The 21,669-nt window shown below is 36.6% G+C and overlaps 1 protein-coding gene across 1 annotated transcript; it reads right to left on the bottom strand.

Annotated features, from left to right (window-relative positions):
- Window positions 1–8,038: 8,038 nt before the first annotated feature.
- Window positions 8,039–17,702, bottom strand: LOC108989910 (peroxisomal acyl-coenzyme A oxidase 1-like). The gene is made up of 14 exons (XM_018963674.2): window positions 17,414–17,702; window positions 16,666–16,774; window positions 16,449–16,510; window positions 15,996–16,205; window positions 15,627–15,714; window positions 15,388–15,550; window positions 13,403–13,601; window positions 12,312–12,509; window positions 11,512–11,643; window positions 9,892–10,012; window positions 9,486–9,596; window positions 9,140–9,209; window positions 8,569–8,752; window positions 8,039–8,477 (listed from the first exon to the last, which is right to left on the bottom strand). Exons 1-14 carry the CDS (start codon window positions 17,549–17,551, stop codon window positions 8,268–8,270), a joined length of 1,995 nt encoding a protein of 664 aa, XP_018819219.1. The 5' UTR covers window positions 17,552–17,702; the 3' UTR covers window positions 8,039–8,267.
- Window positions 17,703–21,669: the final 3,967 nt, after the last annotated feature.

Raw genomic sequence — 21,669 nt, 5'->3', positions numbered from 1 at the left:
TGACTGCAACATTAACTACCATCCAGGCAAAGCTAATGTTGTAGCTGATGCACTTAGCAGGAAGCCAGTGGGACCAGTAATTGCAACTCATACCACTCAGCCCCACTTATTAATGGACTTGGAAAGAGCCACTATTGAAGTAGTTGTGGGTGACCAGCAGGCATTGATAGCTAGTTTAATATTTCAACCAGCTTTGATAGACATAATTAAGCTCACCCAAAAAGAAGATTTTAAGTTGGCGAGATTAATCGAAGAAGTAGATAAATGGGACAAACCTGAGTTTAATGTTTCTGAAGATAGAGTGTTAAGGTTTGGAAATAGATGTTGTGTGCCGGACAATGTTGAAATAAAAAGACTTATCCTTGAAGAAGCGCACTGCTCCCCTTACATAGTTCACCCAGGTAGTACAAAAATGTATTGAGATTTGAAAGAATCTTTTTGGTGGGAGGGCATGAAGAGAGAGATTGCTCAATTTGTGGCACAGTGCCTAACTTGCCAACAGGTAAAGGTAGAACACCAAAGACCAGCAGGGTTATTGCAACCACTTCAGATTCGAGAATGGAAATGGGAGCATATTTCTATGGACTTTGTTACAGGGCTTCCACGGACACCGACATGACAAGATACAATTTGGGTGATAGTTGACCGTTTAACGAAGACAGCTCATTTTGTACCTATCAAAGTTTCTTATAAGTTGGAGAAACTAGCCGAGCTATATATATAAGAAATAGTGAGGTTGCATGGGGTACCTGTGTCCATTGTGTCGGATAGAGATCTGCGTTTTACTTCGAAATTTTGGCGAAGCTTACAAGAGGCCAGGCACTAAGTTAAATTTCAGCACGGCGTTTCACCCACAGACAGATGGTCAGTCGGAAAGGACCATTCAAATTTTGGAAGACATGTTGAGAGCTTGTATGCTAAATTTTAAGGGATCTTGGATTCGACACTTGCCTTTGGTCGAGTTTGCTTATAATAACAGTTACCAGGCTAGTATTGAGATGGCACCTTATGAAGCACTTTACGGTAGGAAGTGTAGATCTCCTTTATATTGGGACGAAGTGGGTGAAAGACAAATTTTGGGTCCAGAAATCATACAGAAGACAACAGAGAAGATTGAGACCATTCGGGCCAGAATGAGAACAGCTCAGAGTCGACAGAAAAGCTATGCAGATAATCGTCGTCGCCAATTAGAGTTTGAAGTTGGGGATAAAGTATTCTTGAGGATTGCACCCATGAGAGGGGTTATGAGGTTTGGAAAGAAGGGTAAGTTGAGCCCTAGGTACATCGGACCATTTGAGATTCTTGATCGGATTGGACCAGTGGCTTACAGAGTAGCCCTACCACCCGCACTCTCAGGTGTACACAATGTATTTCATGTATCTATGCTAAGGAAGTATGTACCCGACCCCACCCACGTTATTAATTACGAGCCTCTTCAAATTCAAGAAAATCTGACTTATAAAGAAGAGTCGGTGCGGATTGTAGAGAGAAAAGAACAAGTGTTACGGAATCGAACTATTCCATTGCTTAAAGTGGTATGGAATAATCATGCTATCAGTGAAGCCTCTTGGGAGTTAGAAGAGGAAATGCAAGTCAAGTACCCATAGTTGTTCGACGACGATCCTTTTAGCTTGTGACAAATTCTGAGGACGAAATTTTTATAAGGGAGGAAGAATGTAACACCCGGGCTCAAGGCCTGGCCTGTTTGGAGTCAGCAAGGATGCTTGGAGTCCAGCCCTCAAGCGCATGATGTGAGACCCGAGCGGCGTCGTTTGGGTGAAGGTTATTTTCCCTTTCACGCCGCACTGTTCTTCGTCTTCGCGGTTACTGCCTCTGCATTTCATTTCCGTATCTCACTCACCTGTGCGCACCAACCCACGACTCCAGCAGTTGTTTTTCATCTCCTTTCACACTCAAGGTTCGGTTTCACTCACTTTTACAGATTTCTCAATCGGGTTCTCATTGTTTTTCTTCTTCTTCATCTCTTCACCGTGCACTCAACTCAAGGTTTTGAAACTTCAAATTGTTTTTCCACTGCAGATTTGTCCGGCTTCTTGAACAGAGATTGGTAACTCCTCTCTTTTGTTTTATTTTATTTTACTTCTTCTCCTTCCTTCTTCTTCCGGTTTTACTCGTACGGGTCTCCTTACTATTTTCGGTTTTACTCTGTTTTGACCGCACACACACACGCTGCTTGTTTGGCCATGCATCACACTTAGTCTTAATTTTTTTCCTTTGCGCAGACCACTAGTTCTTTTTAGTAGAAGGTTTTGTGAAGTTTATTTTTGGGTTGATGTATTATTCATTGGAGCAGTGGAGTGTGTTGGAATTATGGATGTTGAGGAGTATAGTTTCAGGATGATTCGTGAGACTGTTTTTGATTTGTTATTTCAGACTCTTTGGTGTAAAATAATGGATGTTTTGGAACTGGTTGTATTGAATTTTCGTGCAAGTTTTGAATTATTGAATGATTAGAGTATTGATGCGTGCACTGAAATTGTTTTATTCGAAGGTTGGAAGTGAAGTTTGGGTTTGATTATGTTTTAATTATTGGAGTTACTGTTGTTGGTTTTGGAAATAATTATAGTTGGTTTGGTGTTAATAGAAGGTGATGGCTGTTTTGGGTTTTAAATGCAAATGGTTTGAAGAGAGAGTTGTTCGGGTTTAATTGTTAGGATAGTTATTGAGCTGTGAATGGACTGTTTTGATTTATTACTCAATAAATAGCAGCCTACTAGATTGGTTATTAAATGTTGGATATATGTTCTTTTGTTTAGGTGGTGTTACTATTAGAGTTCCAGCTCAAGGTGTTTATAATAGGAAGAAGTCAGGTAAACGGGGTTCATATACTAGTTTTGCATAAAACAAATAAAATGAGGTTGACTTTGAGAATAAATGTGTTTTTTTTTTTTTGAAAAGAGATGATCTGAAAACAACCTCATATGTTTATTCTGCATATGCATAAATTCTATATAAGAGAAAGTATTTTTCTGTCATGACTGGTGTAGACATGAGTTAGTTTTGTGCACTTTATTTCTGAACTATGTAAAAGAGCGAATATGAAAATCTAGAAGATTTGTTATGAACAAATGAGAATATTTTGTTTATGTTTATCTCGAACATGTGAAATGATCTGAAGCTTTTTAGTGTTTTGTTTTGGAATGATGTGTCATCTGAAAACCTTGGCATGAAGTTCTGATTCTGTATATGATTGTAATCGGATTTTCGATGAAATCTGTTCTGTTTCTGTTAAGGCCCAGCCACGGGTATAATGGTGGTTTATAACCCTACCACGAGGGTTAAACATGGTATTGTCCCGATGTGATACTAAACGATGATATGATTATAATGTTTCAGTTTAGAAATGCCAACAGATTTTCTTTTTGGAACAAGTTTATTTTTCTGGAAACTTCGTTTCTGCATTCTGAAAGTAAATGTTTTGTTCTGCTTATCAAATATTATAAATGCTCATATTTACATGCTAGTATATGCTCTCTGCTTGCTGAGTTGTTGATAACTCACCCCGTTAATATTCATAATATTTCAGATGACATCGATGGTTCAACTGAGGATCAGTATTAGAGTCTATGGAGAAGATTAGCAGTGATTTGTTGTTGGGTATCTCATGATATTAGTGTTGGTGTTGGAGGTTAATTATTTTTCTTAAGTTTGCTTCAATGGATTTAGACGGTTTATGGAGACTTATGTTAATGTTATATTATTTCTAGTTGTTATTTGAGACATGAAGAAGAGTTGATTTTATTTGGGTTGTTGGATTGAATATTGGATAAATGAGTTTATATGGTTTATTTAATTGAAGTATTTACGTTTGATTTGAGATTTGGGAAAATATATATTCTTGAATTTGGAAGTACTCTAACCTTGTTAGAGTTTATTATCAGGTTATATGAGTTAATTCTTCGGACCCTCGGGGACGGAGCGTTACAAGTTATTTTATATTAAAAAAATGACGCAGTCAATTATATTAGTAGAGTATGTAAAAGTAACTGCACATAAAATTTTTGTATAATGAATGCTCATTTTTAATAAAATGACATGTTTGTATAGGATAATTACAAGTATAATAATTATAAAAAATATATATATGTATAGTTACTTGCCATACTGTTTTGCATAGGTGTATTATAGGTAAGCAGAAGATTTAGTTTACAATTTATTTATTTATTTTGTGAGGAGTGTATCACATAAAAGTGAGTGAAGAAATTTCTTGCAAACCGGCAGTTGGATATCCCCGTTGAATCGTGATATGTATAGCTTCATTTGGCAATGCCATGCACAGTTATATTTCAGTTTTCCCCGTGGCCTTACCACGCGGAGTTTTCAGAATTTCATGCATATCTACCTCCTGATTTAAGTTGTGCTACTTGCATGGCTAGGAAACGAGCGACGACTACAACTACGGCTTGAACCTATTTACAAAATATTATTCCTCAACATGCAGGATGTTGCTTCTGATGCATTAACGTGTTTACCTGTTGCAGCGGGAACTATTTAGATTAACCTTAGCCAGGTACTGCGCGCTGGCTATGTAAGGCCCAGTTTCTTCATCAGTGGCCCGGTCCGTGCGTGAAAATGGCCCAGCCATTTTCGTGTTTAGTCTGAACGGCATCGTTTAGGTAAGTTTTGGTTTTCCTTTCTGTTTTCCCTCCCGTTTCTTTCTCCCTCTTTCTCTCTTTCAGTTTCTGATTTTATTTTTCTTTCTCACGTCCAGACCTCTCCTTCTCTCCCACGTTTCCTTCTTTTTTTTTTCTCTCGGTTTCTTCTTCATTTCCATTTGTTGGCATTGATTGGAGGTTCCGAATATTTCCTCATTGTTGCGGTTTCTGTTTCGTTTCTTTTCCTTCTGGTTTTTCTGGGTTTCTCTCGTGCAGTCAGACTCTCCAACAGGTAAATCATTTTCGCCGATCATCTCTCCTTGTTTGCTTTGGGTTGATTTCGTGATTTTGAATCACATGGCTTAGACTTTCTCTCATGCGCTGCATCTGTTTCAGTGGGTTACCGATTACTGCACTTCCTCTTCCTCTCCCTCGCGCCCCACTGTTGTTGCAGTCGGCATCCCTCACTTCAAACTCGCTCTTCTCTTCCACTCGCGCTGCGCTTTCATCTTCAGGTATCTTCTTTTCCTCTCTAGTCGACGCCTTTCAGTGTTTTTGCAGTTTATTTAGTTATTTATTTTTTTGCTGGTTTTCTTCTTCCTTCGGCCCCTGTTTCTTTGTGCTGCCGTGTGGGATGTTTGTAGGTGGTGTTGCTGCGTCTTCTCCTTACCGCAGTGTTGGCACCGATTCTCTGTCCAACGGTTAAGAGGTAAGGAAACCGAGTGATTTGTGGCTTGTGATGTTATGATTCTTGGAAAATTTTTCTACGTCTTATAATCTATGGTTGGGCTTGGTTTGCTGTTGGTGATTTTGGGTGTTGGCGAGGTGGTGCGGAAGGAGCTTGGAAATGGTGTAATGTTGTTGTAGTTAAATTGTGTTGGTTGTTGGGAGTTATAGCTGCGGAATTGAGTGTGATTTGTGGTTTATTTTGAAGTATTTGGTTTGGATGTGCAGTAAACCAAATGGATAGTCGGAGTTGAATGGGTGTTGCTTTTGTACTGTTCGGGTTTTTATACGACTGTTGGAGTGGAGGATTAAATTATTTTGTAAGTGATTGCTTGGAGTTAAGGGCCTTTGAAGTGGGATTGATATTTTATTTTTGTGTTTGATGTTGACTTTGGTGAGCGTTTAGGAATATATCAAAGATTAGTATATGGTTCTTTGGGTTGAAATGGGGGCTGTCCAATTTACTATATGGTTGTCTTAGTGTGTTGTTTTTGCTATAATATGGTTTGGGATTATATGTTTTAATTATTAGATGGAAGTTATGCCAGTGGTCGTTTAATAATCAGTGTATCTATATTATTTTCATGATTAGGTGACGAGATTGATAGAGATCATTTTCAAGGTTTAGATAATACGCTGCAGGAGTCAGGTAAGCGGGGTTCCTATGCTGGGTTTTTGTACAAGTTAATAAGACTGTGGTTGATTTTATGAAAACTTGCATAATTTGTGTTGTGTTGGAAACTTGTGAAAACAAAGATCAACCTCGGTCTCTTATCTGCATTATTCATGAAATCTGTGTGAAAAAGAAAATATATTCTGACATGCATTGTGTAGACATGAGCTAAATTCTGTCATGTGATTTCTGAAATCTGGAAAAGAGCGATATTGAGAATATGAAAAGTTGTGCATTTATTTGTTCTGACTTTTGTGTTCAGCGTGTGCAAACTGTTCTGATTCTATTTTGGTACTCTGTATTATTTTGATATAACATCTGAAAACCTTTGGCATGGTGTACTGGTTTTCGTATCTGACTCTGTCTCTGCTTTGCTCTGCTCTGCTCTGTTATGCTCTGCTCTGTTTGGGTTGGTACCAACTTCTCTGTCTCTGAGTGCACCCACTTTGGAAACAAAGTGGTTTTATTGTGGTCTTTCCTGTGTGCACACTCGGGGCTCCGAGAAGAATAAAGGAAAGATTTCACCTCTGTCTCTGCCTGGTTTGGCCACCGGGGTTAGCACAACCCTACCACGGGGGTGAAACATGGTCTCTGCTCTGTTTGATGCTCTGTTTTGATCTGATGATGATACTCAGTTTATGTTATGCCAAAGTACCATGGGTTTTACTTGTTTTAAAACCATCGCTCTGTTATTTTGAAAATATGTTCTGTTCTGCATGATAACTCTGGAAAATATTTTATTCTGCATATTCTATTTTATAAATGCTCATGTTTGCACGCTAGCATATGATTTCTGCTTACTGAGTTGTGATAACTCACCCCCTATCATGATAATATTTTTCAGATGATGTGGAGAGTCCAAATGAGGACCTGGATTAGATTGGTGAACATGGTTAAGCTGAGGAGATGTAGTTGGAATAAGGACTCTTGATGTTCTTAGTTTTTATTGCCTTTAAGTTTTAATTATTTGTTTGGGTTTAGTAGGACCTATGGTGTTTTCAGTTTGGTATGTTACTACCGGGAGGTTATGGACCCCTTTGATCTATTATTATTGCATTAAAGTTTGTGTGGAGTTTGTAATGAGATTATTGAGAAGATTTGAGATTGATTTCATTTATAAAGTTTTTGGAGAATTTTTCTTTGGATGTGTTGGGAGACATGTTTATGAGTGTAAAGTAGTAAATCTCCAAGCCACCCGGGTTTGGGGCGTTACAGGCTAGAAACAGCCAGTGGAAACAGAGGACGAATTAGCACAATATTTACCCACCGATCTCAACAAACCCTAGCATTCGCCCACCATTCTTAGCCAACACTGACCAATTTCTATTACGTTCCAAAGGAATGAAAAAGTGGAAGCACGGAGATGGATAAGTGTATAAGCGATGCACTCGTCTGTTCGCTGATCTTAATCAACACTGCTCATGCACCTCGAGTCCCTGAACCCCAAGGCAAGCAGATAGAACATGGAGGACGTACAAGTGAATCACTATATACGGCCGCTACTCAGCTCATTCAATGGGAAACAATTTCCGCCAGAAAAAAACCTTGAAAACCAAGCCACTTGGTTGAGGTTCACATCTATTTTGCTTGTGATTTAAATTATTTACTTTGACAAGTTATGTTTTTGGTGGATAAGGACACATTTGGACCTTCAAAAAGCACCAGCTGCGAGATCATCCGCAACCGCAAGATCATGCCTAAGATCCCATTTGGATACAAGGTGAGATGACCTCATCTCATCTAACTTCAACAAAGAATCTCGTTATTATTCACAAACCATCTCAACTCATCTTACTATTCAAACGAGCCCTAAATCTTCACGTGTCTGTTATTTCAAAAGACACCCGCTACGGGATCTACATAAAACTTGCACACCTAAAGCACAAAACAAATTCCTTTCGAAAATGTTAAACAAGCTTCTTTGAAGTAATTTATTTCAAATAGCCAGAACCACAAGCGAAAGGGTCAACAAGTAATCTAATTAAGAAGTTGAGCATCGAAGGTACTTTTACCCTGCACCCCGTATCATATTATGCATAATACTTATTATTGTTTATTATTAGTTTAACATTCTGTTGAAATTTAAGAGTATTGCTACACATGTTGTTTTTTCTCGAAGTCATATATAAATAACTTCTTATTGACTACAAACCATCCCCTCATCGTGGTGATTATCCCAGCTTAGCTTTACTAAAAAATAATAAAACCAATTATACAACTATAAAAGTATAAATGTTCCAACTGTATATTCTTCAGAGTCTTGCATTGCGGAGCTGCTGCTTCAGCATAGGCTGGATATATTCATGGTAGCCATCGGGCACAGCTGAGTCATTCAAAGGATCCTTCCATGCCTCCTCGTAGAGTTTTGGATACACATTACCATCATATCGCCCAAGAACTGAGCCAAGATAGTGGTCAGTGTAGTTAAATGCATCAACAAGGGCGATTGCATTAGGTCGGACCTAAGAATGCATGAATCGAATCGGTAATTAGAAGACAGCAGATTTTAAGCATGAGTGAACCAATAGAGAGGGAAAATATTTTGTGACAAACCTGGGAATATAGAGATCTTAGCTGAACATTTGCAAGTGAAGCTTGCTTGGGAGTGATGCAGCCACTCGAGAGGAAATCACCAAGATGTTTGTGAAGGATAAACAAAGCATATATGTTGTAGAGGATCTCTAACTGCCCTTTCACCCCCTTTCCGGGTATGTCTTGTTGCAGTTTCTCAATGAACCTTAAGTGGAAGATGCAAAAGAATTAAATGTAACATCTACCATGAGATTAGCAGAAAATAAAGATTTCTTTTTATAGCTTTTGAGAAGGTTCGTGCATCATGGTATAGAGTGCTGCTGCATTTCACTGAAAAAGCTGGGGGCATAAAAAATTCATTCCTTCTGCTTTCTCAATAAAATAAAATGGAGCAAATCCTGTCATGTTATGGCGCAGCTGCATATTTACAATGTGGTAGACACAAGGTTGCTGAGGGGTAAACGTTATTAGCTGAAGGTCAGTTGTGTTGAGATTTTGTGATTGCATCATATAGGATGTTCAATGTGAGAGGCATCACAAAGTGCCAATCCAAAAGATTTTTAATTGCCACGATAAGGTGGAAGAAACTCACTTAGAAACAACAATTAATTGGCAATGAGCAACTGCTGCCTGGACTAAGTCAGCTGAGAGTTCCAAGAAGCCTGAAGTGAAGAAAAAAAGTAGAAACATATTAGTTTATGAACATGTTAGAATATGACATAAAATACATGCAAGAAGTTCAGACCACCAAGGATGATGTTTAAAGCAATAAGATTATGTTGGCCACAAATGTATATGTAGTCAAACAACAAAGTGAAGAGAGAGAGAGAGAGAGAGATGTCTAGCATATAGCTTTTTTATACAAGGAAAAAATGTTTATGCTAGATGCTAGTATCTACATCTAGCATATACTTTAATCAAGGCAAAACTAGGCATACCCTCTTCCGGATCATCAAACTTGGCTAGGTTTTGAGCACTCGCAACAGACATTCTCATGGACCTAGCTTCAAACGCCTCTAGTATTACACTGGGCTTTAACCAATCCTCAGCTGCAGGCCATCAAAAGCGACACAAATTACCAATCTATGCAGAGTAAACACACTAGCATGAGAAATAGGCTGAGAGTTCAAATTATAGAGTTGATCATATATCATAAACAAATCCAGTAGATTTTGGTCACAATCAAATGACAAACTTAATTCTCAGTGCACCAATAAGAAGTGCCCAAGTATATTAAATGCATTTCATCAAGATTCCGAATGACACTTAAAAATCCATATCTAAACTTACAATTATAGAAAGTTTGCTAAAGCACCACGTTCAGTGGCATTAAAAGAGTATTACCTTTTTGTACAGCACAGTGGCATTGCATCAGTTGTTCCACTCTACCCATATAAACTGTGGTCCCAACAGGCTCCTTCCCAGACCCCAGCTGGGAAACAGTCTTCATAAGAAATCTTGCAACCTACAATAGGAATTTTTTAGCAGAATGTCCCCAGTTAAGTTGAACTTTAAACAACATAATGCTAGCGACTGAATATGTAGGCTGACAATGACCACCCAAGGTGGCATCAACTATTCCACCTCATAAATGATGTGCATTACACTTATAATAAGGTGCCCCAAGAATATACATGGCATTGTTTTTTCTGAACTTAAGCCGATCCAAACTCAAATCAATTAAACATGATCAATTCAGGTTTGAGCGCATACTGACCTAAAGTATAGCTCCAAAGCTCTTCTGGCACAGGGTGAATATTGCACTAGACAGTGCAGGATAAGCCAAGGGTTTAATTCTAACAAAGAATAAGGGGAAAATTTATCATGTGGATGGGTTAGTTCTTTTTGGTGCAAAATCACTATCAAAAAGGGGATGAACAAAGAACATGGCAGCCATCACCACAGCTGCAATATGAAATTGAGTTGAAAATTGATCCTAAAACCAATACACTCTACCAGCAGTTATGGCAAGTGGCGGAAACTCCCATGCTCTTTATATTTACATCCACTTCTTACATAGATTTGTAGGTTCAAAGGAATATGGAAAAAAAAAAAAAAAAACAATAGAACCACTCAATTCCATGAGACACACTTGCATTGCCTTGTTAAAGTCACTGAGTTCATATTCACATTTGCAGCCAATGTCTTTCAGAAAACAGACCAGATCATATCTATCAATCGATTTGAAAATAGCACGTTCAAATCACTTCTCGTTCATTTCCACCAGCCAACATAGCCACATAATAAAAAGCAGCCAAAGCAGCTAGAAGCGCTTGCTTTTAGCCCTTGAATTCTTCTTATTCACGAATGAATTTTGGGAAAGCCAACAAAAAGATTCGATTCAACAGGGTAAACCACCGCCTCTCAGGCCCTCTATTCTCTTTTCATCCAGAGCAGCTGTAACTTAGGTTCATCATGCTATTCTCATGGGTTCATAGAATAGTCTAAGAGCCATCTTGTTATGAAGTTATAGTTTTATTCATTTCTGAAAGACATTGGCTGCAAATGTGAATATGAATTTACAAACTATACACCTGACAGAGACAAAATTTGAGTTTACAAACTAAAACTCAAAGAAAGTGCAAACTAACAGTCAAGAACTTGATATCCCTAACGCGGTCCAAAACCGAAGTTTTGTAAGGCCAACAAAATTTCTTCAGCTGGGGTTGGTTATGCTTGTATAAAAGAGAGACCAATGCACATTTAAAAGACTAAATTGAGCCAGACAAATTAGAAAACATCAATTACATCCAGAAGATCTTCCTAAACAAGCACTCATCATCAACAATCTTCACTAATGAAATTTGTAAGCCTATCTTTGAATGTACAACCTAATATTGTTAAATGCGAATCTTCTTCACTGCCAAAGCAAACCAAAGTTCAGAATAAGTGGGCCCATGAAGCCATACATATTTATCACAATGACCCCAAAAAATGAGAAACAAATATTTCAAATTGACATACCTGTAAAAGCAGAACGACGTTGTCTCCTTCATATGTACAGGCAGGGATATAAACTGCAAATAACTCAGGCAGCCCACTGCTACATAGGTAGCCATGGCCACCACATAATTTCCTGCATTCTTCAATTCCATCCTGAAACCAAGGGCAATATGAATAATCACAATTAAGAAGTGAGACCTTAAAATGAATCTGGAGAAAAAAATTATGAAATAGAATGCAGTTGCATCTTGATGAAATGCATGTGTGAACTGTGAATATAGCACATGACGGAAATCCCACAAGGTGCATATGCGGAACACTTCAAGCCATACGAAAGTTCAGATTTACACCACTGATGGATATCCAGCCTACAACTAGATGAAAATGAATAAGAACTACAAGAACACTCTGCATTCGACAAATAATTGAATAAGGATTCTCATCCGCTTGAATTAGACTGAGCTGGCAAAAAGACTATCCATTCACATGCATGCCACACCATGCATATTCTTATGTCATCCAGAATTTGACTTTAAAATTTCAATTTGAAGCACTAAGTGAAGATTTACATGCACTACAAATCATGGTCGTCGATATATAGAAACGTGATTTGGCTCGGGACTTACAGTCTAGAATCATTACAAATTTTCGAGTACTTGGCTCATCCCAGGAGCTCAGTATGACAGCGTATGCATGTGTTACTGTGTTTTGTTATTGTGTGCGCGTGCGTGTGCGTGTGCGTGTGCACACAGGTGATGTGCAAGAGAGAGAGAGAATTATATATTTAAGATAAGGTGCTGGGATCAGTAGTAATCACGTACAGCAGTTGCAGAAGTAGTCAAAGACTTCAAACCCGCTGTGCATGCATGAGCCTCAGGTAATGTAGAGAAATCACTGGCTTGCAATCTTTGGTTGACATCCAAATACAGCCATTTTAACCACTCACCAACAAATCTGAAAGCATAAGCAGAAGCCAGCAAAGGAAAGAGTCTGCTTTGCTGTGTTTTGTAATCGATCACCTAAATGCAAAAGAGGCAAAATCATAATAAACGTCCTTTCGAGAAAAGCATGAAAAAATGTATAATAACTCACCAACAGAAAAGAAACAAAGTACAGTTTTACCAAGACTCTAACCTTGAATTCTAAATAAAAAACAAGTTTGCGCTATGACCTCTAAATCATCAAAATTCTTAGTCCTCAATTTGAAACAAAAGTTCCAACGTGCACCCAAATTAATATTTGATCTAATATAAACGAACAAATAGGTGACATGACACAATCTTAAAGGCCGTGTCTTTAAAACAGTAGGAAATTTGTAGCTTATGTTTCAAATGAGGAGTACTAAGTACAACTTTAATGATTTGGCGGTCACATTACATAAGGGACATAGTTTAGGCCGGTTTGGATACAAGAAGTGTTTCATCTCATCTTATCTCATTATTACAACTTTTTCAAATTTTCACATAAAATATAATAAACAATTCAATTTTTTCAAATCCAAAACAAATAATAATGTTAAAAAATAATATTCTAACAATATTTTATTCAACTTTCATCTCAACTCAATATCCAAACGGCACCTTAAAGGATTGTGTGGGATTTTTCAAATAAGTATATCGTGGTCACTCATCATCCGCCATGGTCACTAATCATAAATGGTAGCTATATATAATTAATTCAACAAGCATAAATATACAGGATCAGCATATAGAGAACATCAGATGTCTCCAATGTTGCACAGTCTAGATTGAGTATATTGTTTAGAAAAACCCAAACCAGAATTAAAAATCTACTATGTGGCCATATAAATTACTAAATTCACATAAACAGGGGTCATTCCGCTAGGAGATTATCGATAGCATATCCCATACAGCAAGACGGATCATTTTAAAACAAAAAAGGTTAAATGTACCTGGGTCTCAATGCCACTACTTTGCAAACCAAATTGTCTACGAACAGCACTATACCTAGTAGCAATACAAACTGCCCGTGATAAAGCACAGGAAGCATCAGATACAATTTTTTGTCGCACATATACCATGGTACCATACACAAGTTGCCATGGAACATTGGATTGCACAAGTTTTCCTTCCCTTGTAACCTGTGAAACCCTAGAACATTATAACAAGCTTCAGAACAGCCATCTTATCTGTCCACTTAAATTAAAATGACAAGTAATCTGGAGAGTATAAAATTTTTTTTCATTGGACAAATCGGGATGAGTGTTAGGTAGCTCGTTAGTTTGGTCTACACAAAGAAAATAGTGGTACTTCAGTTTCCAAAGAGGGGGAATGAGAAATATTCATGTTTAGTGTATTACTTGCAACTCCCCGAGTTTGTGAAGGAAGAAACAAAAACACAAATATGACTCCTTTACAGGAATTTTGGCTGTTTTTCTAGTACTAAAAATATCCCAATAAGATAATAATCTAGTCGAGCCAATTATTGAAAGTTCAAGCTTGATTCGAGCATGAGTCAGTTCGACCCATCATTGAACTAGAGTACATGTTCAAGTTTGATTTTCAAGCTTGTTAGCAGGCGGCTTAATTAGCTTACTTGTTAGGAAAAAAAAAAAAAAAAAACAAATAGCATCACTAAAATTCTATACATTTTTGTATGTTTGTGTTAATCACTAATTAGAAGTTATAATTACAATTATACCAATCTTGTTCGTTAGACAAGCTAGTTTCTTTATGAAATTAGAAAAATCAAACTCAAAAATTTGTATTTGTAACAAGTCAACTATTTTCACAAATTAGATTTTTTATTTATATTTTATGGCCATCCAATCTCAAACCTATACTAATATATTTTTAGAGTAATGTTATATGCTTCACTACTATTTCACTTTAATCCCACTTTTTAAATGGTATACTTCCAATCACCCGTGGATCGTTTCTTAAAGTCAAAAGTTGATAGGTAACACCACCTTATCATGGTGGGATAAGAGTAGAATGATTTTGTAGTATGTAGAATTTTCCTATATTTGAAGTTATAAAATGCATTCATATGTAGATGCAAACACAAACTCATACCTAAATATATATAATAATCAACATTTTGTTGGAACTCCCTCTAACATTATTGAATCAATATATATTATATATATCAACACTCATGATCAAGTTGTCTATTGCATTAGAAAGATGATTTCCTCTCATCTGTCTGAATACTAAGAAAGATGGTAACTTCATTGTCATCATCTTTCTAATGCAATGTATAACCTAAGGTCGACTTATTTGTTCAAGCCTAAATTTTTTTTCAAGTTTGATTCATTATTAAACAAACAAAACCCAAGTCAAGTTTACTCAATCAAGCTCGAGTTGTTCATGAACTGACCTTCCCAATGTTAATTTGGTGCCTGTAAAACATGCACTCCATTTTGTAGTACTAAAATTAAAATGGATGCTGAATGTGGCTTCTAAAGATTTTGAAATCTTTATCTTATAATATCGTAATGAATGTTAGAATATAAATTAAATAACTAAATTTACCACATCCCATAAACTTAAAATTTTTGGACAAGTGGTGATTTAACATAGTATTAGAACAAAAGTCCTAATTTTGAGCCCCAATTCCACACTCCACTCCCATTTAATTAAATATTACACGTGTTTGACTCACTTATTAAGGGAAATCTGGTCTGCATGTAAGTGGGAGCGTTAGAATATAAATTAAATTATTAAATTTATTTCTTCCTATTAACTTAAACTTTTGAAACAAGTAATGAAAGCCCAACAGGAGGGCCCTTTAGCGTATCTACTCAAGAAAAGAACAATGCTAAAAAGCAATTGTGGAATTTAGGATCATTTCAAATTTAACAGGTTTGAGCATCTAGAAGCAGGGGAAGAAGGGACAGGCGGAAAATATAAAAGAGGTCTATGTAAGATATCAAACCTCATCAACATTTGATCCCTTGGGATGCGAACATGATCAAATCTTAAGACACCATTGTCCATTGTGTTGTAGGCTCCACTTCCAAATTTCATTCCAATATCACCAATGGTTATTCCCGGAAGAGGTAAGTGATCATCCAAACTACGGAGCTGGACAATAAAACCTAAAAATGGGAATTTACCGTACTTAATACAGAATAACTTTCCGTGTTATCAATTATTAACAGGTTTGGTAGTTACCATTCACTCCATAGTCCTGGCTATCAATGATAAGACGTGCATAAACAACAGCATGTGTAGAAACTTTACCCAATCCACCAGGCCACCACTATTCAGAAAAAGGCTGAATAATAAGAACTTTGTCGACCATGTTCAGACAGGGTGACAAAAAAAATAAAATCACCTGTTTCTAAGTACCCTCTCAAAGCACTATTCACACAGCAGATGCATTAATAAAGAGATAAATTCCTCACTAGATTGTGCCATGTAGTATATTGTTACAGAATGAAATCAGTGGGAATCCTTTAGTAGTTCTCTGCCATGTACTTTTGTTGTCAATGATTTACTTAAAAAATAATAATAAGGTTGCTCCTTTTACATCCTACTTACTTTGCTTGAAGTCAATGTAGGACTATGGATAATGAACTCATCTGTTTGGGGATCAAATGTTGCTGTTGTTTCAAGCCCTTGAACGTTAGACCCATGACCAAGTTCAGTTTGCGCATAGCAACCAATTATTTTCATCTTGTATGCCAAAGGCAACCACTTTTGTCGCTGCTCCTCAGTGCCTTGACCTTTGATAGTTGGTATAAACATGCCCTGTGGATGAAAAACATAAATTAAGCTTGTATTTCAAGCAAGGAAGCCAAAGTTTTGTACAATATGAATCCTAGAAGCAAACATGAATAGACTTTGGTACACAAAAAATTCTAAGAACTAAAATCTCAACCAACTTAACCGTGTCAGGGAACCATGTTTCCGCATATAATTCAATGGCCCTTATAGATTAAAACAGCTAATGAACTTACAATCTACCAACACCAGACAATGAATAGAACATACCCAGTGAAGATCCATAAAAGCAGGTTCATCCACATAAAACCTTAACTCGGCTGCCTCTTCCTCTGCGAGGATAAAACTTCCACATGTGAATTACACAAGTGAATGGATATTGGAAGGATATTCAATCATGGTCAAAGATATAAATAATTTCTTATAAAAATAAAACAAGGAACAGAAGGCAAGTAACGTGATACAAAACAATCAAGTGGAGACATACCAGAAAGACGAAGCTCAATGATCCGTTTCCATGCATAAGCCGCTTTTCTCAAAGTGTTTCTAAACAAATCCTTTCTACTTAGCATAGTCCTGGTATCCTTTCGAAAGGCCTAAAATTGAAAAAACATAATACAGATTATATGCATATATATGTGTGTGTATATATATATGTGTGTATATGTATATGTATATGTATATATATATGTATATGTTTGCCTCCAGAACACGTAGCTCTGTCCCCCAACCACTCCAACGATAACTTTTTTTTATCTATCCGTGTTTGGTTAAAGAAAACTTATAGAAAATACAAATTAAAGGATTTCAAACATCCTGGAGTTTCTAACAGCTGACCAATTAATCACTTTTCATCAACCTGATGAAATTCATGGGCCTAACTCATCTCATAAAACCGGTTGTATAAGAGAGGATTGCTCATTGCTTATAAACATGCCCAAGACCTTGTCCACAGCCAATGTAGGATTATTCCTCAACACCCTCCCTCACGTGCAGGCCAGTATTTTTTCTGGTCCTTGTCACGGGGTAAGTAGTGTGGGCCCACATTCGTCCTGTGGCTGGCTCTGATACCATGATGAAATTCATGGGCCTAACTCATCTCATAAAACCGGTTGTATAAGAGAGGATTGCTCATTACTTATAAACATGCCCAAGACCTTGCTTAGAGTATTAGAAGCACAGGACTTCTTAAATCAATCCAACCCAGAGGAACAATACAAGTAGAGAAAAATCACCGGATCGCTGGCGACGAGGCGAGAAATGCGATCGGAGACCTCCAAGGTGTGGCGAGAGCCGGCCCAGACGACCTTCATCTCCTCCACATTGAACTGAGCCTTGCTTCTCTCGCTCGCCAGATGGTCAACGCCCGCCATTCTGGAATAGTCAGAAGTGAAAAACCAAAGCCCACGCACGTTCAACCCAAATTTAAGCTCAAAAGTAGTTTAGCTATGAGAGTCGAAGAGCGTCTTCGACTGAATGTGAGAAAAAAAAACAGAGAGAGATTGGTGAAAAGAAGTCGGTATATGCCATTTTTATACAATTCAAGTTTGAATATGGAAATTGTTGCTGGCGGCTGATTTATTGAAAACTGAGTTTATGAAAAGGACGTTGCCACGTCCACAACGAAATTTTCTACCGAACAGTTCAACTCTTTTTTTTATTTTGTTAACTTTTTCTTTCACCATTTTTTTAAAGTATTTAGATATTTTTTAAAAATAAAAAAAATCACATATTCATTTAAAACTATTTACTTAATCATTAAGTAAAAAAATATAAAAAATAAATAAAAAAAATCGGTACAAGATTTCGGTAGAAATCTTTTGTGAGAATAGTATTTTTCTAAAAAAGCTATACGCAGTCGGTTGATGCAAGTGCGGGACAAATGCATCAGATGTGGTAAAACTAAAAACGAACCGTTTCAGTATTTGACCCTCATTTTCCCATATCTTCAACTCTCCCTCCTTCATTTCCCTCCCTCTGTGTGTTTCTCTCCCTCGAAGACGAAGACGTTTCCCGCCGAGTTCTCACCTCCCTAGAAGACCTTCTTGAGTTCTCTGTGTTGGTCCAAAGAAGAGGGTTGTTACGCTTCGCCAATCTCTGCTCAAGCAAACATCGCGTCTTGCTCTTGAGGAGATCAAGCTCAAGTTCATCGACACCTCCTCAAAGTTGGGCATGGCCGATTCCAGACAACTCAAGAGAAATAGAAGTTTTATGGACGGGTCAAGGCATAATTATGCAAGCATGTCAGATGTTTGTGGCCATCAAGTTAGGGTACGTTTGGTTACCAAACTCACCTCAACTCATTTCAACTCATCATTACAACTTTTTCAAATCTCAACATAAAAAATAATAAACAATTCAACTTTTTTAAATCTCAAAATAATAATAATCTTAAAAAATAATATTCTAACAATATTTTATCATCTCAACTCAACTCAGTCTAACATCCAAATGCAACCTTAATGTCGTTTTTATGCAATGCAATTTTTTGTTCAGGAAAATTGCCTCGTCGAAATTTATGTTGTTTGACATGTTTGAAGATTTTGGACGGTATTTTGTCAAGTTCTATTCTGACGAGGATATCTTTTTCATCTTAAATAATTAGTATTGCTTCAAAATTTTTGCTAGCGCTTAAAATCTGCTATTTCATGAGTTGGGCGCCATCATGGTTTTGGTTTTATGTTCCCCATTTTCTTCTTTTTTTGTATTCCATTATTTTGGGATCAAAATCTCTTAGCTTTTCTACTCCAAAGTAGAAATTGTGAGGAGTTTATTGTTTACATATCTTTGTTAAAGGTCGAATGTCTATATATTTGTCTATTATTATCTTGAATAAAATCTTGTTTATATAAAGAAATATCTTAGCTCAAGGGTATGTAAAGGGCCCAGAAATATTTTGGGTTTAGAAAAGATGATAGTAGCTTTCTTTTATGAGAGGAGGTATGAGACCGACGGAGAAGACCCACACGAAAGTGGAGACCCATAGACCCAAATGAATAAGACGACTCAGAAGCAATGTGGGTAGCAATTCCCTAGATCAAATGAGTAGGAAGACGAAGAACTAACACGAACACGCAACCAAAAATCTAGACGAACACGAGCTCTATTTTAGTGTCCTTTCTTCTTTCTTATTTTGGTTTCAGGCGGGCATTTTGTTTTTTAAATTTAAAATCTAACATGGCATCAGCAACTCCCCACTGACTATATGTAACGACTGTAAGTAGAGAATCGTTTTTTTATAATGATTTATTGAATAGTTGATTTCAAATGTGTACAAATAAATTTAAAATACGATTTTGTTGACTAATTTTTAAATAAGGATATACAATAATATTAAAGAGAAATATTAGATATACTTCATTACTTCTAGCATAATCAAATATCGCGCACTCTTTTTTTTTTTAAAAAAATCTACAATAAAAAAGTTAGTTGTTCATGTGTGTTCTAGATTTTTTCTATTTTTTTAAATAGAATACAAATTTTAAAAAGTATAAGTGATTTTCCATTCTTAAAATAGAAGATGCAACTCAAATAAATATGAGAAATAAAAGTAACCTGAAATTCTAAAGATAAACTTCATTATTCTAGTTTTGTTCAGTTTAAAAGGATTTAGAACTCTCTGGCATAAATAAGTAGAGGGCAATGTCTCAGTTGAAATACAGAATTATCAAAACTTTTCCAGAAAGCTTTTCCCTCTAAAATGCTTGAGCTTTCAAGATTGTTTCATACTTAACTCATCATTACAATTTTTTCAAATCACAATACAAAATATAATAAACAATTCAACTAAGACTGCATTTAGAAGTTGAACTGAGTTGAGTTGAGATAGTAAAATATTATTAGAATATTATTTTTCAATATTATTATTATTTTGAGATTTGAAAATTTTGAATTATTTATTATATTTTATATTGAAATTTGAGAAAATTATAACGATGAATTAAGATGGATTTAAGAACCAAACGAAGCCTAATTTATTAGTCATCATATCACCAAAGAGAAAGTACAAGCGCCCCTTTGGATAGGAGCAACTAGGCCTGTGCAACAAATATAATGGGCTCGACCCACCCGAAAAATCGATCCGACCCACCCGACAAAGTTGGATTGAAATTAGATGCAGGTTGGACATCATCCAACCTGCTGTTTAGTGGATGAAATTGCAGCCCAATCTTTTCTCCAACAAAAAGACCCTAGCGGATAAAACCCCTCTCCCTTTGAAAGGCTTTTCTTGTGGTTCTCTCATACTCTATCGTGCGCTTCTCACACATTCTCATCCTCGCGTTTTCATTCCTCTTATTGATCCCTCAACTTTGTAAGTCCTTCAACTTGAATCTTATAAGGTTTGACATATATTAATAATTGTACGATCCATTCAAAAGATTTGGAAAGGTGTTCAATTAATCCAATCCTATAGTTGGAGCCAGAAGATCAGAATTGGTCATCCCTAGTAAGGTGTGAATTGCGTGTTTCAAATTTGTACGCATGGTCGTCCAAATCTAACATAGGTTTAACTCAAATGGGTATCTATATTTCATATCTGCCCATACCAAAATGCGGATACAGTTATATAATACTCATTGATGAAACAAATCGTTTTGGGTTTGTGACCTCCTCTTCAGTTTGATCTTCTCTCTCTCTCTCTCTCTCTCTCTCTCTCTCTCGCCAAAACCCTAGCTAGCCTTTCTCTCGAGCGTCCTTCGCTACTTGTCCCAAAGACTACCAAACCCTTCGATCTTTGGTAAGTTCCTCTCTCTCTCTCTCTCTCTCTCTCTCTCTCTCTCTCTCTCCCCACTATTTTTGTGGTTTGTTGTTTCACTATTTTTTATGGTTTTACCCTCTCTGTCCCAACTCCATTTTTATGGTTTTAACTGTGAGAATTTAGGAAGCTCTATGCTAGATTATATGTGAAATTATGATGGACATGTTTTGGACAGATTAGGAAATGTTTTATACAGGTTTTGAAAATTTTTTGGATAGGTTTTGGAAATGTGTTAGGCAATTTTTGGACATGTTTTGGACAGATTAGGAAATGTTTTATACAGGTTTTGAAAAATTTTTGGATAGGTTTTGGAAATGTGTTAGGCAGTTTTTGGACATGTTTTGGACACAACCTAAAATAAATACACAAAGCTAAAAGCTCTCAACAAATATGTGAGATTCATGTTGCAGTATCACATAAAGAAATAACATCAGGAATTCATAATCACATAAAGAAATAACATCCGGAATTAAGAAACACATAAAGAAATAACATCCTAAATTCATAATTACATGAGTTCATCCTTGCTTTCAGTTACATCCACAATTCAAGACATATGAATACAATGACATAAAGGCTTCAAAAGCTTCAATACACTCAAAGAAAGTTTCAATACACTCTTCACAAGCTTCAATCCACTCTTCAAAAGTCTCACAATCTACTGCGTAGTTTCCTGTCACATATTAAATTAAAAAATATTGTCCATAATATAAGAAAAATCAAATACAACGT

The sequence above is a fragment of the Juglans regia genome, chromosome 2, assembly GCF_001411555.2.
Source record: "Juglans regia cultivar Chandler chromosome 2, Walnut 2.0, whole genome shotgun sequence".
NCBI lineage: Eukaryota > Viridiplantae > Streptophyta > Magnoliopsida > Fagales > Juglandaceae > Juglans > Juglans regia.
This window is presented reverse-complemented; position numbering and strand designations above follow the sequence as displayed.

Coding starts and splice junctions, on each gene's coding strand:
- LOC108989910 (XM_018963674.2), bottom strand. CDS start 17,551: ATGGCGGGCGTTGACCATCTGGCGAGCGAGAGAAGCAAGGCTCAGTTC. Junction 12,510..13,402: donor GTAGTGGCATTGAGACCCAG/GTACATTTAACC, acceptor TTTTGCATTTAG/GTGATCGATTACAAAACACA. Junction 8,753..9,139: donor CAATTAATTGTTGTTTCTAA/GTGAGTTTCTTC, acceptor CTTCCACTTAAG/GTTCATTGAGAAACTGCAAC.